Below are 16,886 nucleotides of genomic sequence, written 5' to 3'. Positions count from 1 at the left end.
TAATCTTTTTTAAATGAACCTGAAAATGTTTAAAAAACACGGCAGAACATGGCAGAAATATGTTTAAATTCGCAAAGTCTGTTGCAGTGAGATCGACAGGTTAGTAAATTCTTTCGGAAGAAAATTTTATTTAACCGTAAATCTTGCCAAGCTGTCACTGAATAGGTAGCCTATTTTTGCCTATAGGGGATTTCAGTTCTACAAAATTGTTAACACAAGCGTGAATCTATATGCGTTCTTTAGGGGGGTTTTCTCCTTTTTCTGAAAGGGGAATCATTTTCGGGAATTCTGAACAGTATGATCACAAGACTCTGCAGGTTTCGTATGCAAGTCAATATGATTTATATAATGCAATATGACTTTGTGTTTATAATTTTGGCCAAACTCGTAGGTCGAAACTCTAGTATCTCCTCACACTTCCCTATTTGACGTATGGCTGGTGTAACGTGGACTGATTCATATTGTGGTGCAATCCGTTTAATAACCTTTGGATCAAAATGCATTGACCTAGTAAAATATTACATCATTGGGTTTTGAACCAATGATAGATTATAATAACTACAGCTATATATTATAATCCACAATTTTCAGTTAATCACCATATATGCGCCCTATAAATTCTTTCATTACAAATTATTACATGTTTGTTTGGAAAGTTGGATAAAGCTTTCTGTGTATCACGTAAAAAATGTTGTACTCAAAAGGGCAGTTTGGGACATGTTCCATATAGCAGTTGCCGTTCTGGATCATTTTGATTTCAGAGGTTTTCAAATTTTGGGTCACAGTTACACCGTTTTGGTTGTCGCAATCTGTGATTCCGTTGTGGTTTCAATTTCAAAAATGTTGTTCAAATACCGTGTGACAAGCGCCAACAGTTACATCACGAAATGCGTGATTAGGTGGGCTTGATTGTCTGCAATCACAACGCGTTAAGAACACCTCATCTAATGTGATTCGTGAACTTAAGCAACGTTATAGGCCTAGTGAATGGTTGACGGTTGACCACCTGGAATTACGGACTGTCATGCCGTTTTGTATTTGCACAGAAAACATTTTTTAACTAACAACTGATCTTTTACAGGTGAAATCATAGTAACGGATACTGATAACAACGCTGTAAAAATTATATCACCGAATGGTCAACAAATATCCAAACTGACCGGAGATTTTGATTGTCCAGTGGGCGTCACCGTTGACAGTGATGACAATATAATTGTCGTTGACTGGAAAGACAGGATATCGGTAGGAAAAATATTCTATTTTACCTTTAATTGTTAATTTTCGTGGTTTCATTGATCCTGTGTTTCAAGCAATTTTGTCTCATAAGTTTTCAGTTTGTCGCTGCACAAGTCGGAACAGTGTGCCTTGCATCCTAAGACAGCGACGCTTGACGATTGTAATAGCTTTCATACTTGAACTAAAGTATTCTGTCATTGCTTATGAATGCACAAAACAATGCTTTCAAAACTACTAAATGCGCCGAAGTTGCGGTTGGCCGAAACATTTTGGCTGTATATTCTGTAATGCCAAAGTTTCGATTTAGGCCAGAGTTTTTTTTTAATTTGGCCGATACCGAACTTTTTTGGTATCTGAAATTAGAGCACGAACTTTCAATATCGCCAATTTGAAGCATCATAAATTAACCTAACTCTCGCATCTATAGTTTCCATAAAAAACACGAGTCACGTTGTCTGCAAAAACAATGTGTTTTTCAGTTTACGTATCGTAAAAGTGGTTTGGAGTTTCGTAAATGAGTTCACCTGCAACAACAACAACACAAGGTTTAAATAAAAACATCCTCCAGAAAGGCGATTTTAGGTTCGGCCAGATTCGGCCGAAATTATCTGAATATTCGGTTTCGGCCCGAAACTTTTAAGGCGGGTAATTAGTGCATCACTGCCTTCAACAGAGGAATAAGAATCCAAAAAAGTCGGCAAACTAGAAAGGCAGTCTTTGTGAGTGTCATGTGGCAATGATAAATAAGAACCATGTAGAGTTGCAAGTCGGGCCGGTCTTTTCTGGTCTATTTCGTTTTTACGCAACCTTTTGTATGCTTAAGAAATTGTTACGTAACTGGTATTTCTACGTTATTTCTAGATTTTTGACGAAGAAAACGAACTTGTGCGATCCTTTGGCACAAAAGGTGGAGGCGATGGAGAACTTGACCTTCCGTACGGTATATCGGTCGATTGCGAAAACAACCTTGTGATTGCCGATATGTGGAACAATAGAGTTTCCGTCTACGATCGCGAGGGCAACTTTCTGCGGCACATCGTTCCAGATCCTGAACACGCAATACGTTTACCTTGTTCTGTGTCAGTATCCCGGCATGATAATACCGAAGATTATCGTTTGTCAGTGACAAATTTTGGCGGAACAGCTGTTTACGTGTTCACGTACTAAAACCCGATCTTGCCGCTAGGTGCTGCTGTCCAACAGTTTTTTTTTTTCAGCGAGACTCGAAGCGAGGACTTCGCTGGACTTTTGTTGCGCACAGATGCCATATTTATTAGGCAGCTGTATTGTAGTAAACACAAACGTACGATTTCTGCCTTACGACATCCATTTTCTTTCCACTGTATTTTGCGTTTTGGGCGTTCTTTGCTCGTGTTGCTTTCTTCGACATCTTCTTACTGTGCCGGTTTGTGGGCAAAGGTTGTTGAGGTTGGACCTCAAATAAATGTTTCTTCTCTGTTATTCATAGGTTTTCTTTTGGTGCGTAACAGGTTTTTGCATTAAAATACTTATAAGGGCAATTTAAAACTTTGAACTCACTACATTCTTTATGGCTAAAACGCATTTCCTCATTTAGTAGAATTTGAGAATTTGGCTCAATCGATATTACTCTGAACAACATACCGCTATACCATAGTGCAACTGCTGGTAATTCGGTTGCTTGTGCCTAATCTGGATTATTAGTAAGCTGAATAAAACAGGTTGAAAGGGGCGGGGACTTAGTGCCTTTCCTAATCTTTTTAAATGAACCTGAAAATGTTTAAAAAACACGGCAGAACATGGCAGAAATATGTTTAAATTCGCAAAGTCTGTTGCAGTGAGATCGACAGGTTAGTAAATTCTTTCGGAAGAAAATTTTATTTAACCGTAAATCTTGCCAAGCTGTCAATGAATAGGTAGCCTATTTTTGCCTATAGGGGATTTCAGTTCTACAAAATTGTTAACACAAGCGTGAATCTTTATGCGTTCTTTAGGGGTTTTTTCTCCTTTTTCTGAAAGGGGAATCATTTTCGGGAATTCTGAACAGTATGATCACAAGACTCTGCAGGTTTCGTATGCAAGTCAATATGATTTATATAATGCAATATGACTTCGTGTTTATAATTTTGGCCAAACTCGTAGGTCGAAACTCTAGTATCTCCTCACACTTCCCTATTTGACGTATGGCTGGTGTAACGTGGACTGATTCATATTGTGGTGCAATCCGTTTAATAACCTTTGGATCAAAATGCATTGACCTAGTAAAATATTACATCATTGGGTTTTGAACCAATGATAGATTATAATAACTACAGCTATATATTATAATCCACAATTTTCAGTTAATCACCATATATGTGCCCTATAAAAAACCCGATCTTGCCGCTAGGTACTAAAACCCGATCTTGCCGCTAGGTGCTGCTTTCCAACAGTTTTTTTTCAGCGAGACTCGAAGCGAGGACTCCGCTGGACTTTTGTTGCGTACAGATGCTGTATTGCAGTAAACACAGACGTACGATTTCTGCCTTTACGACATCCGTTTTCTTTCCACTGTATTTTGCGTTTTGTGCGCTTTGCTCGTGTTGCCTTTTTTGGCATCTTCCTAATGTGCCGATTTAAGCTGTGGGCAAAAGTTGTTGAGGTTGGACCTCAAATAAATGTTTCTTATCTGTTATTCATAGGTTTTCTTTTGGTGCGTAACAGGTTTTTGCATTAAAATACTTATAAGGGTAATTTAAAACTTTGAACTCACTACATTCTTTATGGCCAAAACGCATTTCCTCATTTAGTAGAATTTGAGAATTTGGCTCAATCGATATTACTCTGAACAACATACCGCTATACCTTAGTGCAACTGCTGGTAATTCGGTTGCTTGTGCCTAATCTGGATTATTAGTAAGCTGAATAAAACAAGTTGAAAGGGGCGGGGACTTAGTGCCTTTCCTACTCTTTTTTAAATGAACCTAAAAATTATGCATAACAAATAGGTTAAGCAATTATGGCTTTGCTGCAAAACAAGTTAAGCTGACACTATTTACATGGAACTAGCACAATCAATCAAATAATGAATATTTTACCGCATCCACAGTGAGATTTAAAGATTACAATGTAAAAGTGCTGTTCCAGAGCATGTAGCAGGAAAATCGCTCAAAACAACTTTCCCAGGCCTTAAATCAAACACTGTACAGCCAATGTAAGGACAGGCACTTTGAGAAAGCGATAGTTGTCAAACCCCGACCTCCATTGGAGTATATAGCGCCAAATAAGGTGTTTTACTGCACAACTGGCAAACAACTTTGTGCAATTTACTGCTTGAATGTTCACAAAACATAAAATTTTATCACGTAAGGCAGTACAACCAAGGCAACAAATTTCAACAAGTTCATTCAACATTAATATCCATATAATCGTAAGGTATATTGTTTGCCAAAGTCTCTCGACGACTGAATGTATGACAATGGCTTTGGGTGGGTTATATGTGTATTACCAAAAGCAAATTTGTGAGTTATCGACTGTCACTGGGATATTGTACGAACTCCATGTCTCCACACGCCAGCATATTATTATCGGCCAAGTATTGAAGGCAAGTTTGTGTACTGACGTCGACGGTCGTAGAAAACGAAAAGGCCTGGTACAGTGGCACATCGGCGATTCGTGTTTCATTTTAGGCAACGTTCAACGCGTCTTATCGCGGCTAAAGCCACCCTACAAGAAAAGTAGCACAATGGAACAGCTTTGGTTTCTCGTTAAAGCAGGGGGCGACGCGACGCGTTTGGAGTGTATGACCGGTGGTTTGTCAAGATGTGATGATTCATGTGTTTAGCGGTTTTGGTTTCGCACCTATCCTGTTCTTTAGTAGCATCCATACTGAAAGTCAGGGTGTAGGTAAGTTGACAGTAAACATGTACATCACATTGTGCTGGTGTCCTCAAAGTTGCTTGCTCATTTTGGTGTACCAAAACAAGAAGTTCTGTCATAGTAATTGCCTCTTTTGCTGATCGTATAGAAGTTTGTTGTTACTGCGAGGTTTAATTACGCCCCAACAATATTAAGGTTTTGAACTGCAAATCACAAGTCGACGTTGGTGTTTACAAATCGCCAATTTAATCCCTCCTCGGGCTCAACTCAAGGTCTGTAGTGTAGCAAATTGCAGTAATCGGCAATACTTTGCAGGCACAAGTGCGGGTGGAGATTTTGAGTAAGTGCTTTGTCAACTAACGTAGTAGCAAGAAGCGCCGCTCGTTTCAACTTCAGTAAATGACCGGTTAGTTGTGCGTCAAAACCACTTCACTGCTTTGCGAAGAAAGAGATATTGTCTCAAAATACAGCGTTTAAAGCTAGTAGGACCAGCATCACGATTTACAGGTAACGATGTATGCAGAAACATGGCCAAGGACCATCAATGAAATTTTCGGTTGCGAACGTTTAAAATATTTATGTGTCCATGCATTCGTTGTTGGAAGATTGAGGGTTGGAAGAATTGCTCGGACAGACGGACTAGTTACAATCGTGTTCTTTATCCGTACTTCAGATACAGTTTGGGGGTAATTTTGCGGTGTCAACGATTGCTCTTATAGGCGACTGATTCATATCACTTTAAGGGTTTAAATAAACTTCGATGGGAAAAGTTAAGTTTCTCACGATTCGATGGTAATGAGTAGTACAGTAACAAGTAGGTCGTAGTCTGGAATAAAGTGTTTGCTGTCTGGTCTGTTGCAGTTTTACTGCAATTTTTAAAGTGCATTGTGTAGGATTTATTGTTACTTTCTACCTACCAACAGAAAAATATATCGTTAAAGATAAGAACCTTAAAGATATTGGCAATGGCGGATAGAATCATCGCAGCCTTGGAATATTTGGATGCACACACTTCTTTCGTGCTACAAAAGTCGAAGCATGTAAGTATACATGGCAATTTTAGAAACTCAATAAACGTCGCCTGCTCTATGAATGTTTACCATTCTTATGGATTCAATGAAACATGTCATTGTGCGGACTTTGCCTGATACAGATCGATTAATTTTGTACTCAATGGTTGTCAACAACAATGAATACATCCAATTCTTACAAAGTAACCACACTCACAGGAGTTGTAGTATACGCTCCAAGCTAAACAAATATTATGCTACGTGATTCAAGTCAATGAAACAGGATTATTATGAATACTTATTGGTTTTATGTGTGTTTTATAAAACCAGTTTTCTGATAGTGAACTTAATCATGTACATCTATTAACCGTTCGGTAACATTTGCGGGTTAAAACGCTTCAAAATGTCAGGCATCAAGTATATTATGATCTGAAGCTTTAAACGCAGTTGGGTGATTATAGCTGTACCAAGTGCTATTTCTGTCTGCAGTGAGAAATACAGTGAATGCTGTTTTGTGACTTTTAACTGCCTTATATAGATGATAAACAATGTTCACTCATAGGAAGAAGCGTTACAAAAAAACTGCACTTGTAAATTGTATCTGGAAAAGCACTAAATCAGTTGTGATTAATAACAACAATATTAAACAACGAATGTTAATGGCGGACTGGTGTGCAATAATACCCTAGTTAGTGTAAGTTAAGTTACCGGTCGTTTTCCGTAACCTAGCAATACACTAGGAAATTGCCCTCCAAATTGATTTTCTGCTTGCTGTGTTTGCATCGTTGCCATGCTTAACCAGCTCGTTAATTTGTGAACTCTTAAGTTTGTTCTGTGTCGTTTTACGAGCTAATATAGCCTCAGTGTTTATTGGTGCTCAGTAACGTCACTCGTGCCTTTGACAGAGATCTCTCGGGGACATCGACTCCAAATATGAGGTTATAGACCCAACAGAAATGCCGCTGTCAGCGGTGATACATGACCAGATAAATCTCTTGGGAATCAAGCGCACGAATCTGTCACGACAAAAGACCGTCGACCAGATACTGGACGAAGATCGTGAGAGGATTGTTCTGTCAACGCAGCGAACAAGGTGATTAGTTTCTGTTTTACTCCTATATCAGCATGTTAGGATATGTTTACTGTGCGCAGCATTAAAATTTGCGAGAATTTGTAAGGACCTGTCGTAATATAGCAGTATTGGATTTTATTATACTTAACTACGATATTAGGCACTAACAAAACGAATTGAATTTTGGGAGAAACTTTGGTGACCGTGGACCGTGTTATTTTTACAAATCCGCTTCGATGTGTTTTGTGTGAGCGCTCGCCTCGGCGGCCCAGCCCACAGTGAATGGACAGTACTTGATCGGGACTCCAAAGTTTGTTTTGTTGCTTGCCGCCATTGTCCTGCTGCTGGTACTAACTCGCAGAGCCACCAGAACCACGGCTGTGCGATTACCACAAGCATTCTCGAACTTGCGGCGGCGCACGCGCTGCGGACCCACTTTGATGACAAGATGGCAAGCTATGCCCTTCCGACCCTCTCCACCACATTCCAAACTTTCGCTAATTGTCATTTTGTATGTTGTAACGCAGCTTTATGAAACGAGGTTGCATTGTGCGGTAAATTATGTAACACAAGGTTGACAATACACATTTGCATTGTCTCATACACAGTTTTCAAAATCGCCGAGGAGCGAGATCTTCAGGATATGCTGAGGCAGGTGCGACTTATGAATTATCTATAGGACATGAATTTACGACAGACAAACAAGGGGGCGACATGCCAGGAGCACGGAAATGTGGAGAAGAAATTATCCCACTAACGTAGCGACATTTCAGTGCTGTTATTTCGCGTTTACACTCGCAACAGAGTCAGTGATTTCGTTTGGTGTAGTGTGACGCTGTCAACAATATCGACATCTTAAAAACGTAATTCTAAGCGAGTAACCCGGCCAGCGACAGAAGCGCATAGTTGGATACAATTTCACAAGCAACAACACCGGGTTATTGTGACCGTCCAATCAGCTTGATCTGGTGACATTGATTATCCATTTATACTAGCTGTGGATGTTACTCCTACATTTCTGTGCTATGTGTTTATGGTTATCGAGTTGCCCCGAATATCCCGTACCCATTGTTAATTGTTGACCAGTGTACGGTAAAATCGCTTTCGACTCACGCCTGTTTCTTATCACAAAATGCCTGATAAAAGCTTTCGAATAAAGGGCTAAAATGTTCGTCGCTTCCGCACAACCTTTTTTATTTAGAAACAGAAGTTTTCCAGACATACAAGACACAAAGAAAACTTCGAAAACCCGTTCAAAGTAGCTTGTATTTGTGGTTTTTGTCTACTGATGAGACTCCAAGTTTCAAAAACACAACTTGGCACGTTTATAATTTCTATTTCAATAATTGATTGTGATCTTATGACTTCTCAAGCCAAAGAGTTAAACAAATTGCTTTATATCATACCATAGGTCAGCTCCGTCACGAAAACGTATTGCCACAAGTCGACCTCTGACCTCAAGTACAAACGTCGGAAAATCAACGAAGGTCAATCGAAGACGAAACATTCCGCGCCCCGAATCGCAAATGACATCATCAAGTACCTCCGTCACTAAGATGGCGTTCACACGACCGGGAGTTGATGTTGGACCAAGTGACGCGCGAGACGAAGTTATGATGGATATCGTGAACAAACCTCTCACACACACTCCTCCCAAGGTTTTCTAAACTAGGATCACTGTGTTTCAAAATTGATTACATGCTAATAACGGCTATACAATTAAGTTTTATATAAAAGTTGTTCGGGTCTGATATTTGTGTCGAATCAAGTTGTACATTTGATTGTAATTGTGCGGTTGGACACCCTACTTAGTTTAAAAAGAGCTTGTTTAAATATAGCCCATTTCAACACAACAGACGTTTCTTTCGCAGACACGAAACACAACTTACAAAACCCGTCCGTTCACATCGTCATCACTTCCAGGTTTTGGAAAAGTCAGTCTTGGTTGCCGCTCATTGAATTCTCATAAACGATCCCAAACTAGCCATGGAAGACCTTCACCACGAGCAGTGGAAGAGGAAAGCAAATGGGATAGAAGGCCTGGACCGTTTGCAACAGTAAAGGTACGTTGTATGCTTGCTAGCAAATGTGTACCAAAGTTCAAGTTTCAGAGTACTATAATCGTTACCTGTTTCTGCGAATATATTTATTGTAGGTCACCTTCTATGAAGGGGACACATATTGTTTTTGTCTGTATTTTTGTTCTTTTTTCTTTTTTTTCCTTTTTTCTTTTTTTTCTGTCTGTCTAACGCTGGTTTGTTATACGCGTTTGGTCAAGAAAGAGTGCTTCATTTTTTACAAAATTTAGAAACATGTTAGTTATTAATCCAAATTTGATCCTCCTGAAGTTTAACCCCGAATGACCCAGCGGTTCACCCACAGGCACCCAAAACGTAAATTTTTTAAAATGGCTGTACTGACTAAAGTACTTCATTTAGGAGTTATATGCTTTGTTTTTTGGTGCAATATAAGGTATTTCAATGAATTTCGTACCTTAAAAAAGAGTTACCCATTTTCACCCATTAAACCCCAAAATATCGTTTATGTCTAACGCTGGTTTGTTAAATGCATTTGGTCAAGAAAGAGTGCTTTAAATTTATTCAAATTTCCTCAGATGTTAGTCATTAATCCAAATTTGATCCTCCTGAAGTGTGACCCCAAACGACCCAGCGGTTCACCCACAGCCCCCCTAAACGAAAAAAATTAAAACGGCTGTACTGACTAAAGAACAGCCCATAATATGTGTACACTGTCAGTTTGAAAAGTCTCAACTCTCATACGGGGTAATTCACTTGTTTACGATTAAGGCGGGTGAATGCAGCGGGAGTGCTCAGCTTGACGTGTCGGTGATTAGAAATCAGCTGTTTTTGCGCAGCTATGCTTTGTCGTTTTATTAAGTTATCACGCACATTTGTAACGCGCCTTTTCAGTTCGATATGGACCTGCAGTTAACAGTTGTTGCAATCTTTATTGGCAATATAAAAACCGGCATATAAAATCCAGACAGGAAAATTACATCTGTCTTGCACAACGACCAAATCACGACTACCACGTGCATTCACCTGCCACGTCGAGCATCGCCGTTACGAAACAAACACTGGGGGCGCCACAGAGCATGTGTGACGTAATAATTGTGTAACACATTTTCAGTTTTGGAAAATTGTGTTTAAAAACTGACCTTGAACAACAATATCAAGATCAAAGCATGAGATTAAATTAAAAGTATTTTTCCCATTCTTATTTACTGTTTTTTTGTAGTTATTTACTGTTTTTAAGTTTTTCCTTAAGAATCTAAAAATAACCAGGATGTTTGTTTACCGTAAATCCGCACAAACACGCGTGTGGGGACCCATTTGTTTTTGCTTGCATATGTGTAGATCAAACGATGTATAGTAAATTGGTAAATATCGTAAAGAATATATAAAATGGAAGTATATTAGAAAGCCACCTTTCTAGTTATGCAAAGATTTAAATTTGTTGCAATGTCGTGAAAGGTAACTGGCAAAGATATGTGGGTTGTTTCCGACTCCACACCACCATCATACTTTAACGGAGATTTGAACGGTTTCCAGTCTTCCAAACTTCCCGGTTGGGAAGAAACAGCTAATTCACTTCCACGAGAGGAGAAAAAGTCGGCTCCCAGGTACAGTTTTTCACATAAGCTGACAAGAATAATTGCATTGTTTTCGTTGTTATAGTAACTCAATAAACTCTACCCAGGTTTGAACGACAGCTAGGCGCCCCTCCTCAGTTTGGACCTTCATCTCAGTGGTACAGTTTTGCCGGCAAAGATCCGTCCAAACAACAACCGATCTTAACATCGTTCACAGGTGTTTGCTTTATGTACAGGCTAAGACGCAAATTAGGTTAAATATTAACCAACTTTTTAATATTTTCCTATTTTACAAACTGGTTGAAAGGCTGGATGGGTGAATATGGTTTGAGCCATTGGAAAACAGAATTTGTATATTTTCTAGAAAAACATGCTGATGATTACTACAACATTGAATCACGAGTTAGTGAAACAGTAATCAATCAGTTGCAGTCTAAAGCAGGAATAAGAATCGGTGTCAACGGAAATGTTGTTTCGGACTCGATGAAGGTGAATATACATTTTCGTGTCTTTGTGATATTCGTGTTTAAAAATTGCAACAACTGTAAGCAACAATTGTATTACGACAGGTTGTCAAGAAATCTCAAAATGGAACCGCAACAGGTAATGATGACATTTCATGGGATGACGAAGAAAATCAACAAACAGACTTCACAAGTGACGCGAAAACGTAACATTTGTTAATAAAGCTGTATAAAAGGGGATTTTCACAAATATAATTTTGCTCTAAACTTTGCTAGTTGTGTTATAACTACTGTATATGTGTCATGGTTGTTTAAAATATTACGCCACATTATGTTGATTTATAGAGAAGACAAAGCCAGTTCATCAGGAAAAGGAGACTCTATAGAATCAGTAGAGGAGGAAAAGGCGGAGTCGGAGTTGGGAAGCGATGACAAAATGCAAGACCACAAACCCGAAAATGCCGACACACCCCAAGAGGAAGACCGTAAATTTACTTTACTTCGCTTCGTCGGAGTAGCGAACGGCGAAAATCCGTATGTGGCAAACTCGCCGTCGACCTCAACGAGTTCAGGCAATCTCTCAGCCTTGTTAGCTGATATTGCTCGAAATGTGAAGAACGCCAAGAACAGCGACATGGAACTTGTGGCTGACGAATCGGTTTGGAAATTGCTGAAGGAAGCGTCACCATCCTTTTGGATTTCAAAGGAAAAGTGGAGAAAGATGAGGGAAGATTTACAGCGCAAAAAGTCGAAACGTGTTGCGGAGATTGCAGATGGTACAGTTTTTCCTCTGTCGTGGGATGAGCAACTAAAACAAAACGACGCAAGGGTGATTGAAACCAAAGCGAAAAATGGTACCATAAGTAACTTGGTAAGTAAACCTCATCAATGTTGTAAGTTTTCAACAGGTTATTGCAATCAGCAGCTTTAATACACATGCTGCTGGAGTACTTTTATTACAATGTGTGCGAAGTTTCACATTTGGCATTTTTTCATTATCACACCGTGTAAAAAATCTGTTGTTGGGATAGAACCACGCAAAGCGTTTAACATACTTTACTTACAACAGGGTGAAAACGACTCCTTGCCCGTGGTGTTTCATAAACTTCTGTCTTACGATCAACTTCCTGTCGGTTTCGTCCATCTTACAAACAGCGGTTACCGACCCCACTCGACAATGTCTCGGGTCGACAAAGATCTTGATCTCACCGCTCCATCAAAAGGATGCGAATCGACTATAACAACGCCGCCGAGATCAGCCAAGTACGTCTGTCTGTTGTTACTTGCGCTTTGTGTCCGTTCGCACACAATACAACGCGACGTTGACTTTGAAGAGAGAAAGTAATGTGCCCAAAACACGTTGTTGACTGTAATCAAATGTTTCCATTCATGTAAAATAGTTAATGAACTCGAATCTTTTTTAATAGTTTTGTTTGCTAAAAATCAAATAGCTTTGATAGAATGCTTATACGAAACAACATGTCCACGTCTTTATTTCACATTACTTTCTTTTTGACTGGATGGTGCTGGTTTAAGTCAGTGTGCTGTTAATTAATCATTTTTACAGTAGAGAACGTCCTTTGAGCTATGTTTACCATCTTATACCGCAACGCTGTGTGCAGGTCGCGGACCACTAGTGCGGCAAACGGTTCACATGATGGCGCCTTTCCCGGGCGACCGTTCACAGCACAATCGCTCACAAAGAGAAGTCGATTGGCCGCGAACGAAACGGGAAGTCTCGAACTCTCGCAACTACTTCGAGTCACGCAAGATTCACTGCCGGGCAAGCAGGTTGCAAGCGAAGCGGATCATGTCGAGGGGACAGAAGGGAAACGTATGTTGTTGTATTATGTTGTAGGACGTGTTCTGTGTATAAATGTACGTATCATAAACTGTACAGCAGATTATTCACTTGGTCGCGGTACATAGTTCTATTGTATGATAGCTTGGGTGCTGATTGGACTATATTCATATACATGGAAATTTACCCTTTATGTTGGATGCGTCGTGACCCATAATTAGGTCAAACCCAAGCGAAATAAAACTACAATGAATAGCTATAGCTTTGTAATTCACGTCTTTCATCCAAACATGGTCAGATAGCAAAAGTCGTGACTGTAACAGATGGAACTTGCTACGCGACGGTTGCAAAGAAATAAGCATCACATTCCAGTACTTCAAGCGGCGGTTTAACCAAATAGTTGTTGTGGGTGGTTTGTAGATGACGACGTGAGCAGAGAAGAGCTTGAAGCGATGCGTCAGGAAGCGGCGAAAAGCATGAAGTTGACCGGACACGTCCATCCAAAGCTACTGGGATCTGTCGACGAACGATCAGAAGCCAACCGATCTACTTCGAATCAGCAACAGCATCAGAATAGGTTTGATAGGCGGGTTTCATTTGCCGCTGCGGTGGCTGGAACACAAGGCAGTTGACAAATGTTTGTGCTTACAGAACCAAAAGCGTAACCCTGAACAGCTTACCGATGAAGTCGAGCTCACCTATAACTACTGTGGATATTCGCCCTTCCGTCCCTAAGTAGGTTGTGGTAAACGATGGTTAATTTTTGAAAGCTGATTACTTCGCTGTGGTACAGTTTGTTAGATAACGAGGTCTTGTGATTGCATTCTATGATTACGGCTGTAAACCTAAGCCGTGCTTTTATTCCAGATAGTATAAGAAAGCTTACATGATAATGGGTTTTTTAGATCGTCGGTTCCCGTCAGCGGTTTAAACTTAACAGATCTGGATGAAAACTACAACGTTATAAACGGACCCAATCCACCAAGCCCAGTTTCACCCGTAAGTATTGCTCGGCACAATAAAGTCACATGGTTCGTAGCTACAAAACCCTACAAACTAACTGACCGTCACAGATTCGCATGGAAGAAATTTTTGAATTGGCCAACTACGCACCGTTAGGCACTGGAACGAAATTCGGCGTGCCAGCAAACACGCCCAAAACACCGAAAGTGCCACCGACCAGCAGTAAGCTCAGCAGCTCGGACGCAAGGAGTTTGCTACAAGACGACCGACTTCCGTCTTCTTACGAGAATCGAAGCCGGGCAGGAAACTTTCGACACGGTTCCAAGTCAGCGTCGACTCTTCCACGTTCCAATGGTTCATCACCAAGAAACTATCCAATGCAAATAGCCAATGGTGAGTCTTCATTTTTTACCATTAATTTCTGTGTTGGGTAACATCTAAAACCACGACAATATCCACGCACACCGAAAGTTGCCCTAATTCAATGTTGGAAAAGTATTTTAAAAAGATTAACGAGCTTTGTAAAAGTCACCGTAGATCATTGGCATGACGTGTTGATTTAATAAACCTTTTTTCGCATGTGTGCTGTTATCGTATGCGCAGTAACCTAGCACAAACTAAAACTGGAATACGATGCGTTTAAAAGTTGTAACAAATAAAATATATGCTGTGAACTTTTCTGCGTTGACAGATTTGCCACAACACCCCCCGAACCGAGGCTTTCACGGTTCACCGCTGACCGGGCGCACGCAAACCGGAAAGGCTGGCCAATCCCGATTTGGCAGCACGACGAAATCTTTTAAAACAGCAACTCCGGTCGGTCTCACTGGAGTGGACAACATCAACAAACTCGTCGAGTTCCCAACGCGCACTGGCTTTATTCAGATATCTCACTCTCTGCACATTCCGCCTCAACGACCCTCTTCAGCGAAGGCGGAGAAGCGCAATAAAATCTACGACAGTTACATGCGAGAGCTAACATCGAGGACAGAACGAAGTAACAAGTACAAAGGTTTGCATTCCGGCAAAACTAACGGTGTTGTAGTGAAGAGTTTGGGTGGGACTTCCGGTAAAATATTTCCGGATCACCAGGGAGGCATCAAACCGCAAACTGCACCAGCGGGAGGTGGAAGCACCAAAAGCAAGCCTAACTACACCAGTTTTTCCGCTCACGCTGGACGGCGCTCTGGTCTTGCAATAGCAGGTGAGATTTCTGCGCCACCTGTACACCAAGCCAAGTCCAACGGTGGGAGTGTCCATCTAGGTTTGCACGGCGACCCCGTCCGACTAAATCTGGACAAAAACATTCATAATATTTACCGTGATTTGGGAATTCTTAAGAAGCCTGGTAATGGTTCAGGCGCTACATCACCGCAACAATCAAATATTATGACGTATGAAGAGGTGCAGGTGGTCAATAACGGGGCAAAACGAAATGTGAAGTCAGCTGGTCGTCGAAGTGACGGAAGTCGTTCCAGAGCTCATTCTGCAATCTCAGGAGAGCGCATTGCAGACAGTGCTTCCCTTCACTCGGTGGTTACCATACCAACCGCAGCAAACAGCACTCACGACTACGATGACGCATACTTAAACGATACAGACGTCGATTCTGTGAAGCAAGAAGAAATTAAGGAGCAGAACGCGGATACCGGCGATATACCATTGACAAATGGTCAACAAGGTCAATCAGAACTTTTACAGACTACTAACGATAAAGAACAGAGAGCGTCATCGGCAAAAAAGTCCAACGACATGGCTGATTTTGGAACCCAATGCAATCCTGCGGAAATGGAACCTAAAGACGAAATCGGTACGTAACATATTCGTCCACACAATAACGTCTGCCCAAGACTTTTAGAGTTTTATTACAGGATTTTTTTTTAAATGCATATTTTATTTAGTCTGGAGATAAATGATAAATATTATATATTTCACATGCATAGAATGTATTTTTGGACAATTTACCAACTAGGCAGATTTTACAACGGGTTGACCATTATGTTTTGGTCCAAATTCGGCACAAGATCAAAAATGTGCACCTATCCTACAATATGCTATTTTTCGCAGCGCCCAGCATGGCAACAAATGGTGATAATAATACTGCTGTCGACACGACACATGAAACTGACCCACCACAGTCAGATAATATCCAAAACCGAATGGAGTTGGATACCGGCGCAGTAAATATGATCGACATCCGTCCAGATGCAAATGAGCGTTTACCTGAAAATCCTATCCACGAAATTCAACCGCCGTCTTCGCCACCACAAGATGTCGCTGAAAACCAAAACTTGTCAAAAAGTGTGTTGCAAACCGATAAACCCGATGATGGTTTGGTGACTTTCGAAAACGATCCTGATGAGAAGAGTAAACAGTCTTCCGAGAACGTAGAAGATACGGAAAACGGTGCTCCCCTTCCATTAGCGGATCGCAGAAGTTTGTCCGAAAGTCATCTCGATAAAATAGGGACCGAGGATGATACTGATGATGCGGGTGGCAAGATAGTGGAAGAAGATGTGGATGTTAGGGGCGTTACCAAGGTTACCGTCAACATTCCACCAGCCGTGAAGTGATGACTGGCTATTACCCATTGAATGCAAAACGTCTCATTGGACTGAGAACGGGCTCCTTTTCTCTGTGTCAGGAGATTCAGTGAATATTTATACGTACGGCAGTGGAACAGTTACTTAGAAAATTTTCATTTTACTACATACTTTTCAACAAATTGGTTTAATTTTAAGTGACGGAAATATTTTTGTTACTTTATAATTGCACTGTGATTTTTGCTTGCGTAGTATGTTATACATGATTTACACAAGCGATATTAAACCTTTAACTAGATTTCCCTAAAGTTTCTTTCTGTATACTACACAATACTCTATCTAATTAA

The 16,886-nt window shown here is 40.5% G+C and overlaps 2 protein-coding genes across 2 annotated transcripts; both read left to right on the top strand.

Annotated features, from left to right (window-relative positions):
- Positions 1 to 25: 25 nt before the first annotated feature.
- LOC145223201 (uncharacterized) lies at positions 26 to 2,697 on the top strand. Its single transcript, XM_080089576.1, has 3 exons — positions 26 to 99; positions 1,082 to 1,242; positions 2,098 to 2,697. Exons 1-3 carry the CDS (start codon positions 60 to 62, stop codon positions 2,401 to 2,403), a joined length of 507 nt encoding a protein of 168 aa, XP_079945702.1. The 5' UTR covers positions 26 to 59; the 3' UTR covers positions 2,404 to 2,697.
- A 3,285-nt stretch (positions 2,698 to 5,982) lies between these two features.
- LOC145223032 (uncharacterized) lies at positions 5,983 to 16,847 on the top strand. Its single transcript, XM_080089325.1, has 17 exons — positions 5,983 to 6,113; positions 6,989 to 7,176; positions 8,567 to 8,813; positions 9,027 to 9,218; positions 10,650 to 10,798; positions 10,876 to 10,985; positions 11,133 to 11,257; positions 11,338 to 11,438; positions 11,578 to 12,103; positions 12,302 to 12,495; positions 12,855 to 13,066; positions 13,454 to 13,610; positions 13,685 to 13,768; positions 13,939 to 14,032; positions 14,107 to 14,389; positions 14,688 to 15,806; positions 16,064 to 16,847. The coding sequence occupies exons 1-17, from the start codon at positions 6,039 to 6,041 to the stop codon at positions 16,567 to 16,569; spliced, it is 4,362 nt and encodes a 1,453-aa protein (XP_079945451.1). The 5' UTR covers positions 5,983 to 6,038; the 3' UTR covers positions 16,570 to 16,847.
- The last annotated feature ends 39 nt before the right edge of the window (positions 16,848 to 16,886 follow it).

The sequence above is a fragment of the Phallusia mammillata genome, chromosome 4, assembly GCF_965637545.1.
Source record: "Phallusia mammillata chromosome 4, kaPhaMamm4.hap1.1, whole genome shotgun sequence".
In the NCBI taxonomy this organism is placed as follows: Eukaryota; Metazoa; Chordata; class Ascidiacea; order Phlebobranchia; family Ascidiidae; genus Phallusia; species Phallusia mammillata.
The sequence above is the reverse complement of the archived record's forward strand: the minus strand, read 5'-3'. Positions and strand labels throughout refer to the sequence as shown.